At 42.5% G+C, this 23,808-nt stretch overlaps 1 protein-coding gene across 5 annotated transcripts in view; it reads right to left on the bottom strand.

Annotated features, from left to right (window-relative positions):
- MAP3K20 (mitogen-activated protein kinase kinase kinase 20) overlaps positions 1 to 22,376 on the bottom strand; it is a 177,979-nt gene extending 155,603 nt beyond the window's left edge. For 2 of the 5 annotated variants that reach the window (XM_027588490.2, XM_027588487.2), the window contains exons 1-2: positions 21,972 to 22,141; positions 8,809 to 9,001 (exon numbers count right to left, since the gene is read on the bottom strand). In XM_027588490.2, the coding sequence (XP_027444291.1) occupies positions 8,809 to 8,967 (159 nt within the window). In that variant the 5' untranslated portion in view covers positions 8,968 to 9,001; positions 21,972 to 22,141. Of the gene's footprint in view, positions 1 to 8,808; positions 9,002 to 9,165; positions 9,590 to 21,971; positions 22,142 to 22,186 lie in introns of those variants that run through there. The other 3 variants (XM_027588489.2, XM_027588491.2, XM_027588486.2) reach the window with 3 other exon arrangements.
- Between the last annotated feature and the right edge of the window lie 1,432 nt (positions 22,377 to 23,808).

The raw sequence follows: 23,808 nt of genomic DNA, 5'->3' as shown, positions 1-23,808 counted from the left end.
GATGGACAGCTGCTCAGTATATACTTCTGGATGATGACTGCATGAATCATCAAATAAAATGATTTATTTTAAATTGCTTATTCTCCAAGCAATGAGTTATATATGTAGCACAAAATTAAAGTACGGCACACTGAACTGTTTAAAATTTCTTACGTGGAAACGGCATGCCAGCATGAAAGGTAGCAAAGCATGGGCACTTGTCAAAATCCCACATCAGGTACCTTAAAGAAAAGGGAACAACTAAGAGTTCTGTTACTGTGTAGCTGAGGGAAGTCAGCACCAACAAGTAAAGACTGGTGTGTTCCATCCTCCCTGGCGGCTCAGAGAGCAAATGAAGAAAACGTAGGTACGCTGATACAGGATGCCTTTCCTGGATGAGAAAGAAAGGAAAACGGACTGCATCACGACACCAAGGATCAAGGAACAGACACTTACTGTGAGCAGGGGCGCAGTGCTGGGTGAGGTAAGGCAGGCAAGGAAGGGCGCTGTTTATATTAGCCAGGTCACTTAACTTCTCTGAGCTGTCATTTCTCATGTACCAGATGGAGATTATAGCCTTATAACACAGCCATGGAGGAGAGGAGGGCAGGGACAGAAAGGCCCTAACCAGGTGACCACGGCGGTAGTCGCACTTGGTTACAGTGAAGACGGTCAGGATGGTGACGGCATTGGCAACAAAGGTAAAGCCAGCCCTCGCCCTCGGAGAGCTGCCAACAGGGGAATACGCCGCGTACCCTCCTGCCCTTCCACCAGCACGCTGAGCCCTGCCGCGGCTCCTGCCTGCAGACGGTAAACACGGCCTCTGACACCTTTCCCAAATAAGGTTCTAGGAACCAACATGACACCAATGTGCCACCGTGGCTTCAGGGTATGGTTGCGAAGATACAACAGATGGCTGACCGTTATCCAGGTTTTGCTACGTGCCAAAAACTCTTCGAGACAGTTGACCTGCATTCTCTCATTTAATCCTCTTGCCAACCCTCTGGGGTCAGTACTGTTATGAATAAGCTCCACTTTTCAGACGAGGGGACCTGGCACGTTCACAGGAAAAGTTAAGTGGCAGTAGCTCCCAGGTCCTAGAGTCGCAAGGCAATTATAATCATGTCATGTTAGTAGTACGAGTGTTAATAAGTTCAGAATGAGAAGAAAAAGGATGCTTGTAGGACCTGAGCCTATTTCTCGCAGGGAAGGAAGAAATCAAAGCCAGAGAGTGGTAAGGATCTGCCCAGGTGGGGAGGACAAGGGCATTACAGTCGCAGGAAAGAGGGAACAAGGTCACAGAAATGGAAAAGGGCGACAGGAGTGGGAATTCGGGTTAAAAAACGAAAAGACACGGCTGCCAAGGCAGGTGAGGAGCCAAGACGGGAAGGTTTCGAATCTGAAGGCATTTGCCTGAGGTTCCCCAGATGTTTACCATTGCTAAGTCAGCCCTCGTTCATCATGCTCAGTGACCCTGCCAGACAGCCCCTGTGCACAGAGGGTCACCTGAACATGGGAAATTTAAGGGTCTGAAAAGCCTCTAACAACCACTACCAGGTTTGACAGGGGACCTAAAATTCCAAACTGAAGTTAATATCCTGACCATACGCACGTGACCTATGACTGGCCGGAGACAACCTAGAGTTCTCAAACTCTAGTGGGCATTGGAAACATCTGGAAAGCTCATTACAGCCCCGACTGCCAGGCCCCACACACCTGGGTTTCTGACTCAGTAGCCGTGAGGCCCAAGAAGTTGCATTTCTAACAAGTTCCCAGGTGGTGCTTGATGCTCCTGGTCCAAAGGGCACACTTTGAGAACCACTGACCTCAAAGAAAAAAATCCAGAACGGGTAAATTCTGACTGGGGACAGGAAAAACTGTGCATGGGGTTGTCTTAAATAAGAACTCATGACAGGACTCCTGAGTGAAGGGGAAGAATCAGACTAGGTAAGTGGAGATGCTGTAGCATACGGGAACTTGAAAGCAGCAGCTTAAAACGTCAGCTCTAGTATAGTGAGGTCTACCCTCTGAGTGCTTAAAAATACCACGTGGCCAAGCTTGAGCACCATTCTGGACAAATTATCTCAGCAACTATGCCAGAACTCGGCAGGAATCAAGTATCCAACGTATTTTTGTTTACACTGGTCTTATCAATGTGTTGAAATAGAGAGAGGATTTTGCAGTTTTATTCTTCTGTACTGTGTTCAGAGACAGGGGAAAATACTAAAATAGCATTCCTACAGTTAAAGTAAATGCAAATAATTCATTAAAAAGTCAGCTACAGAACTGCAAAGAAAACGTAAACGGGTCTTCCAATGAGCTAATAAAGTGATAAAAACATTCGCTAGCCTTCTATGAAGCACTAAATGTTGTCATGTTGATAAAGTCTGTATGATGAAAACTTTCATTTTTAGTTCACTGAGTTCTGTGTCAATTTCGAGATTGTATTTTCTATTTCACACAGGTATTTCCCCTTTTATACGAAAACTTATTGGTTGTTCCTGTTCTTATGCCCTGTTTTGACATTTTGATCTCTATTTATAAATGGGGACAGTTTTGAAACTTGAATTTATCTGGCTTTCAACATTTCTACAACAAATTTGGTAAGAATTTTTTTCTTTTTTAACAAAGGGAGGGGTGCCTTGCAAAAGGCAAGGCAAGTGAATCTTCATCTTTTGCCTCTTGAGCACTCTGTTTCCTTTCAATTCTTTTGGGGAAACAAAAAGAATCATGTTTCATATCTCATACTTAAGTCTGGTTTCCTACTATCAGTTGGATATCCACAAATATCAAGGTAACATAAATGCTTGCAGGTTTCCATCTTTTTGAAAAACATATCATGTTACAGACATGTCTGGTTCAACATACCATTAAATACACTGCAAGAGCAAAATGAAGCTGTTGTGATTAAGCCTTCCTGAAAGGGTTGTGAAGCTGATAGTCTCCTTACTGTGTGAGGTCAGTGGTTGGAAAAAGGACACTGACCCACAACGTCCTTCTCTGCCCTCTCCACTCCTTGCTTCGATTTTTGCCTACGCAGCATGGTTTGATCTCAACTCATGTGGAATTTACCAGAAAGATACAATACTGGCTTCTTTTCTTAACCTTTGGTATAGATCCTTAAGGTATTATTGCTTTTCCCATTGAAAACTTTTTTTTTTAAACAAAAATAAAGAGTGCACTGTAAGTAAATCTGCAACTAATATAAACAAGCTAAATTAACACCAAAAAATTCTTTGGCACTACTACAGAAAATCGACAGAATAGTAAACATTAAACATTTTAGAGGCACCTATTGAGACTGTAAAATTAGTAATCTGTGGCATATTAAAGAGTTTTATAAAATTCAATTCACTTGAACATCCTGAGAAAGTGACATGGATTGTCAGAGCTGTAATTTTTTTTGAGTTTTTTCCAATTATAAAAGTAAATACGTGGCTCACATGGTGTTCACATTTGTCAAAACTGAGTGATTTGTGCACTTCATTGTATGTAAATTTTACCTCAAGAGAAAACAAAATAGTAAACACAGACTGAATATGCATGCTGAAGTATTTAAGGGGAAAGGTACTGATGCCTATAACTTATTTTGAAATGCATCGAAATGGACTGATGGGTAGGATACAGAGCTGAATATATATGCGATGAAGCAAGTATTTATGTTAATGACAGACCCTAGATGGTAGACATATATTCACTAGAAAACTCTCTCAGCTCTTCTTTGTGTTTGAAATTTTCATAATAAAATGTTGGGGAAAGACATGAGATCATTATATAAAAATACGGAAAACAAAGGAAATATAAGAAAAATAAAAACACCATATAGACACCAAGCAGGCACCCAAGATCTTACTATATATAATGCTTTGTAACTTGCTTTATCACTTAGCAATATATAATGAGCATTTCCTTAGCTCTTTAAATATTCTTCCAAATGCAACGGAATTCCATTGTACAGACGTAGAATAATTTTTTTCAGCTTTACTGAGGTATAATCAACAAATAAAATTGTAATATTTTAAAAGTATAAACCATGATGATTTTATATATATATACTGTGAAAGGATCCACAATGGAAGTAACACATCTATCACCTCCCATATTTGCGTTTGTGTGTGTGAGAAGTAGCATAATTTATAAGATAATTTGTTATAGAACACTTGAGTTGTTTCCAGTTCTTCGCCATTATCCCTCTGAGATGAGCAGCCATTACCTCCATCTTTCTGCACATCTCTGATTACTTCCTTAGGATAAAGTCATAGAAGTAAAATTTCTGGCTCAAAGAAAGTAAATATTTTAAGATTTTTGATACGTTTTGCTAATCTCTTTCCAAGAATTTACATCCCTAACAGGAGCATATCACAGATCATAACTAGCCATACATGTGATATTAATGTTTAAATTAAATGCCTCCAGAAGTAAAATTTATCTATAACCATTCTTTCTCCCAAAGAACAAAGGCTCTTTTTCATTGTTTTTTCAAGATTTCTTTATTTATCTGAGAGAGAGAGAAAAAGAGAGAGACAGTGTGGGGTGAGGAGGGGCAGAGGGAGAGGCAGAGAGAATCTTAAGCAGACTCCGCACTGAACGTAGAGCCCAATATGGGGCTCCATCTCACAACCCTGAGATCATGACCTGAGCAGAAACCGAGAGTCGGATGCTTAACCAACTGTGCCACCCAGGCGCCCCCAAAGGCTCTTTTTAAAAAGTAAGTCTACAATAAACAAAACTAGTATCCAAATCTTGGTTTCTAAATATCATAGTCCCAAATCAAGTACCTGGAACCAGGGCTTTTTTTTTTAAGATTTTATTTATTTATTTGACAGAGAGAGAGACAGCGAGAGAGGGAACAGAAGCAGGGGGAGTGGGAGAGGGAGAAGCAGGCTTCCCAACAAGCAGGGAGCCCGATGCAGGGCTCGATCCCAGGACCCTGGGATCATGGCCTGAGCCGAAGGCAGACGCTTAACGACTGAGCCACCCAGGCGCCCCAGGAACCAGGGCTTCTTGAAGAAATGGCTGATTCCTGGAATCAGGAAGGAACTAGATCAGCCTGGAACATCTTCTTGCGCCAGGAAGAAAATGCTAAAAAGTGATGGAGACATCAAAAGGACACAGGAACTAACTTGAAGGGACTCTTGCATTGGGACATTTTCAGCATGAAAGTGAGTAACAATGTAATATAACATTTGAATTTGAAAAAGAATCCATAAGTCTACAATGAAACAATAAATGAATGAACAGGTGAATAAATAAGTGAAGAAAGGAAGGCTCTCACTTATGCTAGACCTTTTTGCTGTCTACACAGTAACTGTCATAATAATACCCGATTCAAACAAGAATCGCCAACGGACGCTTAAAACATTGAGTAACTTCTGTTGAGAGAGGATATTTACATAGCCTCAAAGTATCTTCCAACAGCTTAATTATTAATTACAAAGGGGAGAAAAAAGGTATTTTTACTGTAGAGAAATTGGGCGAACCCCTTAGTCGAGGGTTCAAAATTAGTATCACCAATAACGAGACAAACGGACATCGTAGTCTCCCATTAAAATATGCCAAGGGCTTATGACCTCTGCAGTATTCCTACCAAAACTACATAACCTTAAACTAGGCAAGAGGAAGGGAAAATCGGATAAACCCAAAATGAGGGACATTCTACACAACTGTCCTGCACTCTTCAAAAATGTCAAAGTTTAAAAGACAAAGAAAAGCAGAGAAACTGCTCAATTAAAGCAGACTAAATAGATACACCAATTAAGCGCAATATGTGATCCTGATTGGATCCTGGGTTGAAAAAAACTGCCATAAAAAGTCCTTATTGGGACAATCAACAAAATTTGAATACAGACTGTAGGATAGGTAATATTATTGCATTAGTATTAAATTTTCTGATTGGAGAGTTGTATTACAGTTGCATTCTCAGGAGATTCTGAAGTGTTTAGGGATAGATGTACCTAGTAGCTGCAATTTATCTCATGGTTCAATAAAATATGTATGAATACAGGGGCGCCTGGGTGGCTCAGTCGGTTAAGCATCCAACTCTTGGTCTCAGCTCAGATCATGATCTCAGGGTCATGAGATTGTGTCCTGCATCAGGCTCCACACTCAGCAGGGAGTCTGCTTGAGGATTCTCTCCTTCTGCCCTCTTCCCTCTGCCTCTCTCTCTCTCTCAATCTCTCTCGAAATAAATAAATCTCTAAACAAAAACGTATGAATACGTATAAATTAATATAATATATAAAGAGAAAGCAAATGTTGAAAAATGTTAATAAGTGGTGATTCTAGGGGAATGCTAGAATTCAATTCAATTCTTGTAGTTACTACCTAGTGTAAAAATTTTTTAAAAATTAAGTTTTAAATAACTACATAGATTTTAAGTAAATTCCATTTTCCTTTCTTTTTTTCTAAATTAAAAAAGTAATAGATACTCACTAAAGCAGAGAAAAGTAATACATACTCACTAAATTAGAGGTCTACAAAAAAAAGTCAAAATAGAAAGTCATTCTCTATCCTCTTATATATGTGAAGTTCGAGAGTTTGGTAAATATTTTCTCCACCTTTCTCGGCTAAGTTCATAAAACATAATCAGATATCAGATACCCTTCAAGAGTTACATGAGTGAGCTTCAAACATATTATTAAACGTCCCATTGCTTCTTGGCAAAAATGACCAAGTAACATAAAACTGAATCTACACGATGGAAAAAAATCCAGAGCTTATTACCTTTACCTTACTTAGAAAACACCTAGCCGGAAAGCCAGTACACAGCAGTTCATAAACTATAACAAAAATCAACCTAAGAAATGCATATTTCCTTTCCCAATAACTGCCAACCCCTAGCCAAAATGTTTTACATCTCAAACTCACGTTGAGTCAGTAGGTGTGGGGATGCTTTGTAATAATTGACCATGTCTCCTTATCACTGACAATCACTGACTAACCAAGCCCCCATAGCTGAAACTGAGTTTCTGGTTTTCCTACTTAAAGTTTATGAGTTATGTTCCTGCAGTTTACTATAATCAACTCAATTTCTGAATGATAACCCATTTAGGTTAAATACCTACATAAGAGCAGGACTTGGTAGTTTCCAACTCCTGCTTTCACCCCTGTGCTTTCCTATGTCATTTTCCTAGCTTTCCCAAAGATAGTAAAAAAAAAAAAAAGAAAAAATTAAAAAAATTAAAAAATAAATGGTATTACGTATGGGGGTGGGGGTGGAGTGAAGAGGTTGCAATTACTGTTTTCCTGGCAAAATTTGTTCTATGACTCAAAAAGTCTTTCTCACATCCAACAATCATATAAGAACATGCTTGTTGTACGGAAGCTGCATGACATAATGCTTACAAACATTAGCATGCTTAAATATTTTGAATATAAATTTGATGGAACTGGTTTATTTTCTATCTAACCTGGTCAACTACAGATATCAGAGTTAAAAACTACAGAACAGGGGGTCTGATCTCCTGGATTTTACTTGCCCCTCCTGAGGCCCCTTAATACATTTTTCAAATCTCTGTTTCCCCAACTATAAAATGGGTACAATAATGCTTGCCTGTAAAGGACGTAGCGTTCACTAGATAAAAGAAGCTAGGTTCCATCCAGGGTAAGGAATGGTTTTACTATGTGGCTACCATTTTCAAATGTGTTGATCAAGAAATAAGGGGGAGGAAACTTTTTCTACATAGCACCCTTCTGTTTTGTGCGCACACTGGCGTTAAAAGTTATCGCTCCTTAATGCTTTCCACAACCTATAGGTTACCCCAGAGCAGAAAGATCTTAGTCCTTCTCACCTGGCTTCAACAATTGGAAACCCAGCTGGTGACCACAGAGTCACACAGCACTGCTGGGAGGAAACGCCACAAAGTGTTGCCATTCAGGTCTCCTTCTCTAATCAATTGCTATGGTTCACTGACAGCAGTTAATGGAAAAAAAAAAAAAAAATGAAATCATTCAGGGAAGATTAAAAGATATTTATGGAAAAGTTCCCTTTAAAAAGACACTGGGAAAAAAAACAATAATTAGCCAAAAGAGGACATAAAGAGAAATGACCGAAACAAGCTCCAGAGGGTAGCTGTTAAAAGCTATCAATGCACTGAGCCCCTGCAGGTCAGCTCCACAATTAGCTTTATTCTCCAGGTCCCAAACTGAACGTGGGGACCAAGCTGTGTCACATTCCTAAGGAAGAAGAAGGGCCTAGGTAGGAGTTCCGCGCTCCCTCCAGGACCAGCACAAGTCCCGGACTCGGGAGCCAGACTCTTTTCTGCTATTACAAATAGGGCAGCTCTTTGTCTAGCACCTGTCAATTCTTTATTAAACAAAGTCCACCACTTTCGGCTTCCAGTAGAGGTGAAATCCAAGAATCTAGTATTGTTTATATTTCAGTAGAAAAATAACGCTTTTCATTTTTTAAAAGACAGTTCCTGATGGCCACAAATTCACGAAACCCAAAATAGAAAGGGAATAAAAATGTTCACATGTTACTCTCTACTGACCCCTCTCGGTTGACCTGGGGAATGCAAAGCCTGAAGCCTAGGAAGGTCTGAAACCTCACCTTCCCCTCAAGGAGAGCTCAGAGAACATTCGAGCCTTTCATGCCATGGAAAGAAATCCTCTCGGTTCAAATGACCCCTAGGAGAACTCAACCCTAAAGCACATGTGGCAATGATTTCTATTTATGGGGCTCCCAGAATGGAAACTGGGAAACAGCCTCATGGATCAGCCCCAAAGGCCTCACTTGCTAGGGCCCTGACAGCCCGTGCCCTCTGACTCGGTTGAAAACCTTACATAAGAGCAATTGCAACCATTTCTGACAGCAGAAAAAGACCTTACCTCTTTCTCTATTTTGAGCAGCTTCTTTACAGCCACCTCCTTGTCCTGGGATATCCATTTGGCTCGATATACACTCCCAAAACTTCCTCCACCGCAGTTTTCAAAAAACTGCAAGTCATCAAATTTAATTTGCACAAAGGAGGTACCGAGAGACGACATCTCATAATGACAAAGTATTAGACTCCCACAAAATCTGCAGAGAGAAAGCAAAAGTTGGATTATAAACACGTTAGAACAAATCCTCTGAATCCCACTTTTGATAATGTGTAACAAGCACTGTGAAACTTCCAGAAAGAACCAGATGACTTAGGAGAAAGGAAAGTGAGGCTATGAACGAGTCAAAGTGAAAACCCTTACCCTGGCAGCCCGGGCAAAAGTCAACAGCCACTTGTCCAGACTTTGAAACACAGCTGTCCACAGAGAAATGGCTCAGATTTCCCCCCTGACAAAACCCGTCGCGGCACTTCTTGCACATCCCCAGGAGCTCTGCCTAAAGGCTACTGTGTCACCAGGTCTATCACGAAGCCCTGACAAGCGGGAGGCATGCTTTCGGCAGCACGCTTGCATAGCTCTCCCGGCATCCGAGGCACGCCAGCTCTCCAAGTTGTGCTCACTTCAGGCGAAATATACATAACCTAAGCTCCCGGGCATCGGGCACAAGGAGGGCCACCATGCTGCAAACTCAGCACACGTTCAGGGTTTCTAGTCCGAGAGCAAATGTTCCGTTTAGGGATGATAGGAAAGCTGGCCAAGTGTTTTCCACAAGTAGCTCCCTGGACTGTATACTGTAGCAGAACTTAATTAAAGAGGAGAAAATTTGCCCTTGATTACAATATATTAAGTCATCCAAAGAAGTCTGCCAAGAATGTTTAAAAAAAAAAAATATTATGTTTGTCTCCAGAGGAACAGATTACCCCTCCCAGAGATTATTACAGTGATAGTTTCTGCAACTCTAAGGAGTTTTACTACTATTCGGGTAAGCGGTCATTCTTTACACCCCCATGCCAAACCACAGATTAGCAGGAAAAAACAAAACAAAAACATACAAACAAGAAAACAATGGACTAAAATATTGAACCTGCATAAAAAGCAAGTAGATAACAAAAGTCTGTACACAAGTTCTCGCCAAATTGTAAACCAGAATCTCACAATGAGGGAGCAAAAAGACAAATCCATATGCATGCAAAACAACTGGCCTGGGGTCCTCATAACAGTCAGTGTCAGGAAAGATTTAAAAAAACAAAAAGCAGGAAAATTTCCTAAGGAGACATAAAGATGATGACTTAATGCAATGACTGACCACTGACTGGATACTGGCATCAAAAAAATCTACAGAAAGTATTATTGGGATTTGAAGAAAACCTGAATACTAACTACATATTACATACTATTATTTTATCCATGGATAATAATGGTGTTCTGGTCTGGTAGGAGAATGTCTTTGTTCTTGAGAGATCTACTGGGAGCCATATTTAAGCATTATACCTACAACTTCATTTAAAATGGTTCAACTCCCCTCAACCTCCCAAAACAGTGCATGGGTATAGAGAGAGAGGAAGCACATGAGGCAAAATGTTAAGAACTGGTGAATCTAGGCAAAAGTTATAGGAGTGTTTCACTACTCTTTCCATTTCTCTGTGGGGTTTGATTATTTTCAAAATAAAAAGGTGGAGGGGGCAGTTTGTATCTATATAAATGGTCAACGTTTCTTCATAAACAACTTGAAGCTCTGCTGAGTGATGTACACAGTCAGCTCAGAGATCCTAATGTGCAGCTGACTAGCAATCCCATTTTAGGAACATCATGTCACTGAAGAATGCTGATTTTTTTTTTTTTTTTTTTAAAGTAAGCTCTATGCCTAATGTGGGGCTTGAACTCACAACCCCAAGATCAGGAGTCACATACCCTACCTACTGAACCAGCCAGATGCCCCAAGATTGCTGATTTCTTACACAAAGTCAAACTCTGCTCTGCTCTGGGGAGAAGGCAAGAGAAAGGACTGTTAGCTTACAGTCAACATAAAAATACGGGGCAAAAAAACCTACTGCATCCAGCTTTAGTCTATACACATATGTGAGTCAACAATTTACCTTACTAACTTTTGCTTCAATTCATATTCAGTTAGTTACAGAAAAGAAGAAAGTTTGGATAAAATTTAGGGATGTGCCAAAGGTAGGTACAAAGAATATGCAAGCTAAAAAGTTGGTTCAACAAAATGCAAAGCACCACTTGCAAGATGCCCTCAGTGTTACTGATGCTAGGTCTATATTGTTATCATTTTAATTTTATCAAAGTATAAAAATAAAATAGGACTACAAAGCTTATAATAAAAAACAGAACTCTCCTACTCCACCCCTCCCACACCCAATTCTCTCTCCAGAGGGAACTAATTTTAACTCCTTTAGCATTTTCTTCTGCTATTTACCCCCATATTTCTACAAAATGTGTTCATATTGCTATTTCTTATCTGTCCCATTTCAGATATTACCTATTAACTTCCCCCTATGGAAGAGGATTTAGTTTTCATATGCCCCCTTTACTTCTTGCACAGAAATACGCCACACTTGCCCAATCCTCCCAGCTTCCAAATATATTGTAACATTTAGTTAAACCAATAGTCAGTAGTCTGACTACTGTAGACAAATGAAATATTCCCAGAACTGCTATGTAGGAGTCAATGATTTCTCCTTTCTTGGATAACTTTTTGTTTCTCTTAGAATTATTAGTTGCTCCGTTTTTGTTGTTTGCTTTGCTTTTTATATTCTTAGCACTTATGTACCTCATCAAACTCTCCCAAGCTGCAAAACTCCTCTAATAAAGTGAAAACATCAGGTAATTTGGGGGAGAGTGCTCTATTGTTTTCTTAGAGACATTCCCCTTGTACTCTTCATCTTGATTCAATCTGGCTGGATGGTTGCTATATATAGAGGCCCGACTTGGACTGGAACTTCCCTTCACCATCATCCCCAAATTTCCTTCACCTTCTCTGTGAGAACCCCCGTCCCTGAATCCCCTGGTTTCTCTTTCTTGGTTTATTCCCTTGTTTTAACAGTGGACATCTCCCATTAGCAACTTTAAATAGAGTACTCAGAATGCAATTTTTTTGAGAATCTGTGTGTCTTTAAATGTCTTCATTGGTAGCCTAGCTGGGTTTGCAATTCCAGCTGGCAAACAGTGTTCCTTATAATTTCAGAAGTATTACTTTGTAGTCTTCTAGTTTCTAATGTGGCTGTAAAGCAGCCTGATACTGCTCTGCTAACTAATCTTTTTTATACTATTACTCCTTCCCTGAAAGCTTTTAGGACCCTGTATTCATTTCCAGAAGCCTGAAATTAACCGCACATGTTTAGGAGTGAGTCTTTTTTCATTCACTGGTAGGACATTCAGTGAACTCTCTCGGCCTGTACTCAGTGAACTCATGTCTTTTAATGCTGGGAAATTTTCTTCTGTTATTCCTTTACCACTTACAGCTTTTACTTCTTGTTTTCTCATACACACATGAGGAACTACATGCAGTTCCCAGGACTTGCTAACCTCTCTCACATCTCCATACCTTTGCATAACCTAGTTCTACTTTGAATGTCTTTCTCTGCCCAGGAAACTCCTGAACCCGACTATCTGCTTCAAGTCTCATAAGCCGAATTAAATTCTCCTTTTGGGCCTTAGCACCTTTCTTTACCCATTCAGCTTTCCCACTTACTTCCCACCAGACTATAAATCCCTTAAAGGCAAAACTCATTTCTATTTATATCTGGATCTTCAGCATCTAGTACACAGCCAGGCACGCTGCACATGTTCCATTCAAAAAATTGCTGAATGAATGAACAAATGAACAAATGAATGAACAGTTTCTGGCTATTCTTCCCTCATACTTTTTGTAGCTAGAAAGATGCCAATCAGGCTAAGTAAAATCTGACATCTGTAGTGTTTACAAGTTCCCCCCAAGGATCGTGAAGCAAATCCTGAGTTGGAAACTGCCACCTAGGCTTGTTGGGAAACTGAGTGTGTATCTGGGACTCCAGCACTGGGTAGCAAAGGACAGCAGAGAGAAGGAGCAGGAACAAGAAGAGGAGAAAGAGGAAGGAAATTCTTTTCAAAACAAACCTAGAGATCTAAATCAGGATGAGATCAATGTGAATAAATCTAAACCTTCTGTACAGAGCAAATCCAGGGAACATGGATGAACTGAGGTAGGATCAGTTACATTTGAAACTGACCTAAGGATACCAGAGAAAGGCTGACCTCTGAGAAGTATTGTTCTCCAGGACCTTCATTCCTTGAGATGAGGCAACTAATCCTGTTCTTCCCAGAATCACTGTTACTCACTTTGTGATACATCTTGCCATTTGGAAAATGGCTATGTGTGAATGGAACTATGGAATTACTTGAATGTTTTATTGAGACCAAAAAAATTAAGTCCCATCTTATTACCGAAGAGACTAACAATTCTGGGGAGTACGAGTACAGGTTTTAATTCCAGTGAGCTTGGCAAAGCATCACGGACTTAGCTGAAAAACCTGACTGAGATTCCCACTCCTTCTATAGGAGCGTCAGACCATGTACAGGTTTCCCCCACTCTCCGAAAGTAGAGCCTTCCTATGAAACCTTTCATTAGCCAAAATGGTGTGAAGCAAAAAAGCAACTGTCATTAATTTACAAGGAGAAAATTTTGAGTATTTCCAGACTCCAAAATTAACCCCTCTTAGCCTTTTCGGATAGCTTAGGGCACAAAATAAATCAAGATAAATAAAGTACAAATGCTCTCAGACACAGTTCAAAGCTACTGTGTTGGGGTGCGTGCCGCCTCTTTTAACAGCTCTCTGCAAAACAAATGCTAAATGCAATTTTCCCTTTTTGCCTTTTTTTCCCTAAAAGTGAAAATCCTCTTCAGATTTCTTTGTTAGCAAAACCAGGTATTAATGTAGGTCTTTCATAAGAGCAAAGTGGTGTAACGCAAATTTTCAAGAAATGGAACATACTTGTATATTTATTTTTCCCCTTGAGCTATCCCCCTTTAATTTAAAATCATTATTCTAAGAGGATCAACTTAAGATCAGAAGAATGGAAAATACAAGTTGCTGATTAATCATACTTAGAGCATCCTGGGGAAGGCTACTACCTGATCAAATTATGTTCTAATTTTTCAGAGGTGTTCTCCAGTGAACACACCCAAATTTAATGAGTCATCTATATAAATGTATTTACCTAGCATACCCAATCAAATGATGTTTATATCCCACCATGTTAAAATAACTGCTTTTACACAAGACAATTTTTCTCCATGCAACAATTCCCAGTCCTAATTTGTAGCATTTTAACTTTTGTTTCATAAACTCTCACCGCTGTTTTAAATATTAATAAGTATCTACCACACAGCCCTGAAGGGTAAGCTAGAGCGGAGATATTACAAAAATCAAAGCATAACAGGGTGTCATAGCACTGAAAATGCTAAAAATCGCTAATGTGCTGGTGGAGTTCAATCATTTGAGTACTTGAATAGGAAGAAACTTTTTCAATTTTTTTTTAAAATGTGAAAACTGAAATTTAAAAAGATTTTTAACTATTAACTAAATTGCTGAAAGCATATATCTATCTATCTCACCATTAGCGAACTGTCAAAAGTGAAACCATATGGAGGCAGAAAACCTTAAATGGAGTATTATTTGACTTTAAAGTTCTCAGCTTTCTAGTCCAAAAAAACGGACTTTTGTCCTGAATTAAAAACAACAAAATAAAACAAGACCCTGCTAACATTCTACCATTAAAAAAAAAAAAACCCACAAGATTTAGGATTAGATAATGAGTTTGAACTCTGCCTCTAGCTCTTGCTAACCCTTGAACCAATCACATTTCCTACCGTGACATTTCTAGACCCAATAAGTAAAAAATTTGAAATCTCTTCCATTCTGTTACCAAACGACTCAAAGTTGCTAGCTCAAAAGTTATCAAGTTTGCAGAATATTATTTGACTTCTTTAATGAGTCTTCTTTCCAAATAACAGCTATTTCCACACAAAAGCAGCATGGCCCAGGGGAAAGACCCCAGTTAGATCAAGTAGCGAACGTGAATTTACTAGCTGTTAGACCTTGGCCCAGGTACAGTGCCTCTCTGATCTCAGTTTTCTCACTGGTAAATACCCATCCTGCTTGGTGCTGGGAAGTGGGAGATGCTTTGAAAGTGCCCAGTGCCGGGTATACAATACTCAACAAATGGAAATGACGGGTGTCAAGTTATCTTAGTAAGTCTTGTTACCATAGTTAGCCATCGATTTCTTCGGCTTCCATCATTTGGTATGCTCTCCTCCATAGTTTTCTTCCCTTTGTTTTCAGAATCGTTTTACATCTCCATTAGTTTGGCAGAGCAATGATCAATAGATAAATGTACTACTGGTCCCTAAATCCTTCTTATCTGTGTAGGTTAATTTTTTCCTCATCCCTCTGTTTGCTGCTTTTGGTTTTGGCCATTTTTGCAAGGTCTTATTAGTGCGTAATTATAATTTTCTTTTAAACTTTTTTATAAGGAGAATAAGTTATTAAAAGACGGTACTTCTTTTTTTTTTTTTGCACTTTTTAGATAACGGAGTTTCTAGGACCTACTTATTTCAATTATAGCATTCACTTTGGTAGGTTCCTAGAGTATACCTACTTTCCATGCTGGCCACAGTCTTGCCTTTAGATCTTATCTACTGCATATCAAATGGATTCAAGAAACTGCAACTACCTTCATTAGATACCTGCAAATCATAACTTTTTTAAATTAAATCCACCTTGGGTGTCTGGGTGGCTCAGATGGTTAAGCGTCTGCCTTCGGCTCAGGTCATGATCCTGGAGTCCTGGGATCGAGTCCCGCATCGGGCTCCCTGCTCCTTGGGAGCCTGCTTCTCCCCTCTGCTTCTCTTTCTCTCCCTCTCCCTCTCCCTCTCTCTCCCTCCGTCTCTCATGAATAAATAAATAAAATCTTAAAAAAAAATAAATTAAATCCACCTTATAAAAGGACTAACTTTACTAGAAAATAGGTATTTGGACTTTTTCTGGATTTTTCTATTTTTTAGATTATATGGGCCTATAATTTCTGAATGCAGATTCTTCCTGTTTTTCTATCCCTAATTTACATTTTCCTTTTTCCCTTTTGCACAAAAGTTACAAGTTTATTTTTGATTCACTATAGGGAAAAAACCTGATTTACTTTACTTTTTTTAAAGATTTTATTTATTTATTTGACAGAGAGAGAGAGACAGCGAGAGAGGGAACACAAGCAGGGGAAGTGGGAGAGGGAGAAGCAGGCTTCCCGCGGAGCAGGGAGCCCAATGCGGGGCTCGATCCCAGGACCCTGGGATCATAACCTGAGCCGAAGGCAGATGCTTACCTGACTGAGCCACCCAGGCGCCCAAAAAAACTAATTTATTTTAGAATGACCTTAATAGGACCAAAAAAAACCTTCTAGAAAACAGCCCTCAACAAATTCTTCTGCCAACCTTGCTGCTCTAATACTTATTTATGCTAGTATTGTTTCAGCCTCCTTAACAGAGATTAGTGAATAAAACAGGGGCGCCTGGGTGGCTCAGTTGTTAAGCATCTGCCTTCGGCTCAGGTCATGATCCCAGGGTCCTGGGATCGAGCTCCACATTGCGGTCCCTGCTCAGTGGGGAGCCTGCTTCTCCCTCTCCTTCTGCCTGCCACTCCCCCTGCTTGTGCTCTCTGTCAAATAAAAAATAAAAAATCTTAAAATTTTTTTTAATTAAAAAAATGTGCTTTATCATCATGTGTATTAAAACAATACCACTTGGATTATGGTTCTACAATGATTTTTTTTCCTACCAGTCTAATCTTCAAAACATGGGGAGAGCTTGAGTTTGGTGTCTTTGTTCATAACAGCAAGGGCAAAGATTCTAAGATTCTGTTCTTGAACAGGGCTGTTCTACTGTTTTTGTTTTTAAACCACTCAAAAAAGATCTGTAAGACTAAGTATGCAAATAGGGCCAACCAGTATTGTGTCTACCATAGATATTCCTTCTTTCCTCCAAGGCTGCCACTGGAAAGCAGCAGATCTTGTGCAGAACAGGTTGGGCTCAGTGAACAGGATCTTTAGTCATGGATATCAGAGAGAAGTAGACTGTGAGACTCTAAAAAACAGAACAGCTACTGTTTCATTTTTTTGTGTCTATGCTTCACCCTACAAGTAACAAATCCCTCTAATTAGAGCAAAGGTTAAAATAAAAATGAGCCAGTTAAATGAAACATTCTTATTTGTACTTTAATATTTCAATTAATGAAGAAAACAGACTTCCATGACACACTTCCTTGCCAGAAATGTTGTTACTGGAGGCAAAACACTGGAGAAAAAGGGATGTAGGAAGCAGGGGCACTTATGCCACAGAAATACTATGTGGAAAAGTGTGTGTGCTCTAACAGAAGCCCAGCGAGGCGACACGATGCAGGTATGATCAGTGACATGGGGTCCCTGCAGAGGCCCTGTGTCCAAGGACTGGAGGCCTGGGAAGAGAGCTGGGCCAGAGCCTACGAGTAAAGGAGCATTGAGAGGGCACATTTCCACGGGCTGGCTGGAAGAGGAATTCACAGATGTCTGGGGGTGGCAGTGGGGATGGGGGAGAAAACAAGAGTAAACAAGGCTTACTTCAGTCAGCAGGCCTACCCATCCCTAATGCTTCTACTACTTGGCTTTTGTTTCTACCCTTGAACCATTTTCTGTCAAACAGAAACTATCTAACCCATCCTGGCTGCTAACAAATAGGCACAGTCTTGGACTAATTACCTAGAACGAATGTTCCCGGAGAAGGGTAAACAGGACAGTTAAAACCTGGTAACCTCGACATAAGATGAAAGCAGATGGGGATTGTTAAAACCAGAGGCGGCCATGGAAGACCCCATATTATGCACCGCCAATCTAAAAATTACAGAGAGAACTCCTGGTTATTAGAGTTGCCGAAGAAGAAAATATGCCTCTCTGTCTAGTAGTGAGCTGCCTATCGAGCAGAGTGTTCAACGGGAGGTAGGCATGTGCAATAGGCGATTCTTGCAACAGCCAGGCAGCGACCCTGTGAGTATTCTAGGACATCAACTTACCAGAAAGGATGGATGGTCTCCCTTCCCAGGGATACAGTCATGAACCTGACCTAAGAGTTCCTGGCAAGGCGGAGTAGCAGTGATCGCCGGCAGCGATGCAGACGATGGATGACTGGGCCATACTCCTCAATTTCTCCTCCCAAACTGGCTGGGAAGGTAAGAGTCATATTCCGGATTTCTATCCTACAGCTATCCTTTCCCCTCCCCCCTCCCTCTCCTCCGTTCCCAAAGCAAAGAACTTTGTTCATGCTGAAAGCCACAGGATAACCACGGAAAATAAAAACTCTCTGGATGATGATCTACTGCTATTCTTTTCTCTGCAAAATGGAACTGCGTTACCCCATGTAGTGGGCTAGGCTGCAAAGCCTAATGGTGCACATCCATTGTCAGAACCAGGCTCCTCGTCCTCCACCTGTGGAGGACCCAGCACTGTGCAGAAGGTGTAATAAACCCCCGTCCTACAAGTTGATTTTACCTTAACATCTGGGGGAATAAACACGCCATGAGTGTCTGTACTGGTTTGTTCAATAAAGTCAACCAGTACAGAAGAGAATGCAACATTCACATGAATTTTTAAGATGAAATACAAGATTTTAAAGAAAGTGCTTGCTTACATGGGGGGTGGTATTTGTGGCTATATTTACAGATCCCTGAGGAAATACATTCTTCTCCACAACAGGATACTTTGGTAGAAAAGTTTCATAAGCAAAGATTTATTCCATGACCTTTAGGTAGAGAGTCTTGCCTTCTCCTTTTGGTTTTCCTATACAGACTCCAGAAGGAAGGATGTCAGCCCCTGAAGATAAGCTGTGCTCGAAGCCAGCTATAAGAATGGTTCCGAGTAATTTTGGTTTTGGTCTTCTAGGTCATAACCTTCCCTTATCCATATAACTCCCGAGTTCTTCAAATTCCTCATATATTTAAATGCAATAATCTTCAGATTCTTTCCCCAAAATATCATGAAGTTGCATATAAACACAGAGGTACACACAGCTGCTTTACAAATCCTTATACTTAAGGCAGGAGAGTGGCTAGGAAAACCTCCCAGGCCCATATACTCACAGGAAGTATGCTTTGGGAACGGAGCCAGCTACCGAGGGCAAGCCTTACCTGGGTATAGGTGAAACAAGCAGCTTGCTCTGTGTCTAACTTGGGAATGTGGAAAAACAAATTTTCTCTACCACTCAGGCATGGTGGCTGAAGTTTGGGGTGCTGGTTCAAGCATTTCCACATGCTGACCCATATGCTTATGCAGCAAGCAGGTATTACTGTCCCCAATTTACACGAGAGGAAACAGACGATGAAGGGAATGAAAATTGCCCAAACCAACCACCTAACTTACAAGTGACATGACCAGGATTCAGACTCAGCTCTGACTTCAAAGTCGTGTCATTTTTTTTCACATCATGTCTTTTTTCCACTGTATCATTCTGTCCCCTCCTTCAAATCTGCCTTTTTTTCTTCTTTAAACAAACCCTTTCCTTATGACAGTAATCACCAGATTGCTTATTATCCACCTAAAGTTCAATTTGAGGCTTTAATTTCCTATTAGCAATTGCGATGCGGGGTTAAGGTGTCAATGCACAGCTGCTTTGTTCTCACAGAATCTTCTCCTGTGTTGGGATTATTTAACTGCTATTAGGGCATAATCAATGCTTCAGCTGTCCGTAGGAGGGTTTGACACAAAAGCACCCACGTATCAGGCAAACCAATCTAAACTCTAGCATTTATAGCTCTCTTTCCTTAACAGGTACAGTTTTCTGGTCACAGCTGGAACTCTTGCTTATTCGTGTGTAGTGGGGCAAAGTTAATAGCCACAAAAGAAGTAGCCTAAATCTTCACTGCAGTAAGACCAAAAGGTGCCTTAGCTATTCCTATTACATTCAGATAGACAAGACACCCTCCCTGTCAATCTGTCCTGGGTAGAATAAAATGGAAAACAAATGATCCAAATAGATTTTTATTTTCAATATCTCTGGATACAGATTCAAGGCTATCTTACTCCAAGAAGTACGACAGCACCACAAACACCTTTTTCTGGGTTTAAAAAGAAAAGAATCATTGATTCTCTCCTCTCTTTTCTCTGAATCTAACAATTTCTAAAAACTGTCCATTTTTCTCTTTTACACCACACTAATAGCTTCACTGTATGTCTGACCTCTTTTCACGAAACATCACTGTAATTTCCCTGTGTTTTCTCTGACTAGATTATTCCCTCCACACCCCTCACAACTCCTGTTTATAGTTTTGTAGCGCGGTCAAAGTCAGTTCCACCGCTCATTCCAGATAGGCACTCAGCCAATATATTGCCAATAACACACACTCTTGTGCTAACTTAAAATACACAGTGCAGCTTGCCAAGTTTCCTTATTTGGCAAGAAGGTCCCTCAGTTCCCAAGATCTTTGACCATCCATTTTTAGATCCAAATCCTCCTGCTTAATATTTGGATATTTCTCTCTCTTTTTAATGTGTCTTATGTGTTCCTTAAAAGAGTAAGAAGAGATCGGTCATCTATTTGCTTTCCTAGACAAAAAAAGGGTCCTTGCCACGGCCTTGTGATCACTTACTCTGGAATTATTATCACTATAATTTCTGAATCAAACAATATTTTCCAGGTTAAAAAAAAAAAACTCCCAGAAAAGTTATAATAGGAATTATGTTGTGAAAGACTAAAATAAACAGTACACATTGCTTTATGGGACCATTTTCCTTTATCTTAATTCACGCTTTCCAAACAAGCCAAATTCATGTTCATTTGCAATCTCCCTAATCTCTCACTATTGTAGCAGGAACTTTAAACAAAAGCTCTACAAATGACCAAAACCATAATTAAAATGCATCCGTCATGTATTTTTTTGAAAATCAAAAAACGACATGAAATTTCGCTGTGGAGATAGGCCTACTACAAAGAAGCCATTAACTGCCTTGAAGCGCTTGTTTATTTTTGTCTTTATATGTGTTTGTTGGTTCGGATCCACTGAATCCCGACCGTTCACTTCAACTGAGGTCAGGAAAGCAAGAAGGCTCTCCTAAAACAGCTTCAGTGATAAAATAGGAGCATACTTTAGCAACCATCTTAACTCAGATATCCTCGCATTAATTCTGTAAGTGGATTCTAAAACACCATTATTAATAGAGAGCTGCTGATTATAATATCATTGGATCGGGCCACTAAATGATGCTGCTTTCGTTATTAAAGAAACTAACAAAAATACTAATTAAGTCCTCCATAAACAGTGCTTTGCGAACATCTCGAGGCGCATCAGAAACACACATTTTCAGCAATCTAACAATGACCTGCCCCGTTTTTTACGCAATTCGGAGCCATCTCGCCGGGTCCGTAGTAAAGCTGGTCTGCAAGCTGTCAGGACCAAGCGAAGCGCGGCGGCGGCCCTCAGCTTGGCCCTCCCGGCCCGGGGCAAGTCTCGGAGCCCGGGGACCGAGAGACGCCACGGGGTCGCCGAGCAGCACTCTCGCCCCACGTGGGAGGCAGAGGGGGCCGCTGGAGGGTGCGGGCGGCACGAGCTGCACGCTGCCCCGGGGAGGGCTGGGGAGGGCGGCTCGCGGTGGGAGAAGCCACCCCGGCCGGCTGGAAAGCAGAAGTTAGTGGTCTCTCCTGGCACGCACAGCCCTCTGCTGGGAAGTGGCCCGCGCCCTGTCCTGATGTGGAAGACTCGCGTTTCGCCTCGCAGAGGGGCCGGGTCGCCCGCGGCGAGGCCGGCCCTCCGACGCTCAGGCCCCGGGGGTGGCGGGCTCGGCCGGCGGGGTCCCGGCTTTCGGCGAGGCGAAGCGGCGGCCCCCGCACCCGCGCCGCGCTCAGGGCCGGGAAAGCCCGACAGGCTGCGCCCGCCCTTCCGGACGCCAACTTCTGCGTGGGACCGGCCCGAACTTCGCCGGGCCCTCTGGGCCGCCGGGAGCCGGGAACGCTCGCTCCGGCCGCAGCCGCCTGCGCGGGCCCCGGGTCGGGGAGGGTGCGCAGCGGAGCCCCGCAGGCCGCCAGGGCCTCGGCCCCGAGCCTCGCGAGCGCGGCGGGCCTCCGACCCACCCTCGCCCTCCGCGGCCTCCGGCCGGCCCCTTACCTGGCTCCCGGGCCGGGCGCGAGCAGCAGCCGGGGGGCGCCGAGGCCCCGCGCGCGGCGAGGACAGGGCCGGCGACCGTGGGGGGTGCGGCGGGGGGGGTCGAGAGGACGGCGGCCCGCGCGGCTCCCACGCTTCCGCCCGAGTCAGGAGTTGAACATTCCGCCTCTCCGCCCCGCGCCAATGAGGGAGACAGTTACGGCAACAGCACCACCTACCTCCGAGCGCGGAACGGCCGGGCCTCTCTGCCCGCGCCGCAGCTCAGAAGCGCCGGCCGGCGGGGCGTGGGGAAGCGGGCGGGCCGGCCTCCCGGGCCTGCGCCCCTCGAGGGTTCCGTGCGCCCCTGCGCCCCGGCAGCCACCCGGCCGGAGGGATGGAGGAACTCCGTGCGAAGAGCACCTGCCCTGCAGTGCGGGGCGCCGGGAGAGGGAGGCGTGCCCCTGGGCCTCGCGGTAGCTTCGCCTCATTTTCACGAGTTCCCACCACCTGTCGGGCCAACTCAGTCCTCATCAACCAACACTTACCTTGTCAGAGGCGCTGGGGATACAGAGAGATGGGAGGCTGCTTCGTGCCTCTTCTGGGTGGGAAGGGCACAGACCTGGAAAGATATTTCTAGGAGAGAGGGCTGAAGGCTGCCTGGGTGGGACCGTCAGTAAATACCTACGGAATTTTGAGGAGGGGTCGTGGTGGGCTGCCCTGCTTGGTGACTTGGCCAAAACTGAGTTCAGACGAGGACACTAGAATTCATTCCAGGTGGGAGCAAGACGTGGCAATAAGTACTGGGAAGACAGGTAACTGTTGACTGGGGAGGAAAGGAGAGACGGGGTCGGAAAGGTACCGGCAGCATTATCCAGGGGTTTGGGTTCGGATTTTATCATCTGTGGGCCCTGGGGAACTGGGGGAAGTTGGAAGCAAAGAGTTAAAATAGGTGTTTGTGTTTGGTGATTTAGAGAGAGAGCAGTCCGCGCGCGGTTGTGGGATGCGTTGCTAGGGCAAGACTAGGAGGCGGCAAGACAGGTTAACAGCGTCACTACCTGGTAAAGGGAGTGTGAGGACCTGAAGCAGGAGGTAGGAAATGGACCTCGAAAAGGAGGAACGGCCTCTCAGGAAGAGGCCACAGGACTTGGGGGTGTGGAAGAGAAGAAGGAAAGAGAGATGATGCCGAGGTTTCAGCCTCGGGTGACTGGAAGAAAGATGGTGCCGTTGACAGGCATAGGGATGTGTCGGGGAGAAGCTGGCTTCCTGGGGAGTTCGAGGTCATGGGAGGCAAAACAGGTAGAGACGCAGCAGTTGAAATATGAAACGGAGACTCAAAAGAGGTCACGAGAGAAAGAATTGTAAATCGTCAGACAGTTGAAAATAAGAAAGCAGAGGGATGCGTGAATATAAGCTAAAAACACGCCACGTTCTCGTCTGTTATTCAAATTATTATTTTTTTAAAAGATTTTTTTTTATTTATTTATTTGACAGACAGCAAGAGCAGGAACACAAGTAGGGGAAGTGGCAGAGGGAGAAGAAGCAGGCCTCTTGCAGAGCAAGGAGCCCGATGTAGGGCTCGATCCCAGGACCCTGGGATCATGACCTGAGCCGAAGGCAGACGCTTAACGACTGAGCCACCCAGGCGCCCCTGTTATTCAAATTATTAAATTACCCCTTTGGTGAGAATTAGGAATTTTAGCACTGATGGATTCTATTTCAGTAACTGAGAAATTAGGATTGATGAAAACTGTCATGCTAACCAAATTCCTGATGTAGGTAATCAAATAATTCTGAAAATCATCTAAACATCTATCTTCAGGATAGACCCACGTATGACGTGACTCCAGTCATTCTACCTCAC

The sequence above is a fragment of the Zalophus californianus genome, chromosome 3, assembly GCF_009762305.2.
Source record: "Zalophus californianus isolate mZalCal1 chromosome 3, mZalCal1.pri.v2, whole genome shotgun sequence".
NCBI lineage: Eukaryota > Metazoa > Chordata > Mammalia > Carnivora > Otariidae > Zalophus > Zalophus californianus.
This window is presented reverse-complemented; position numbering and strand designations above follow the sequence as displayed.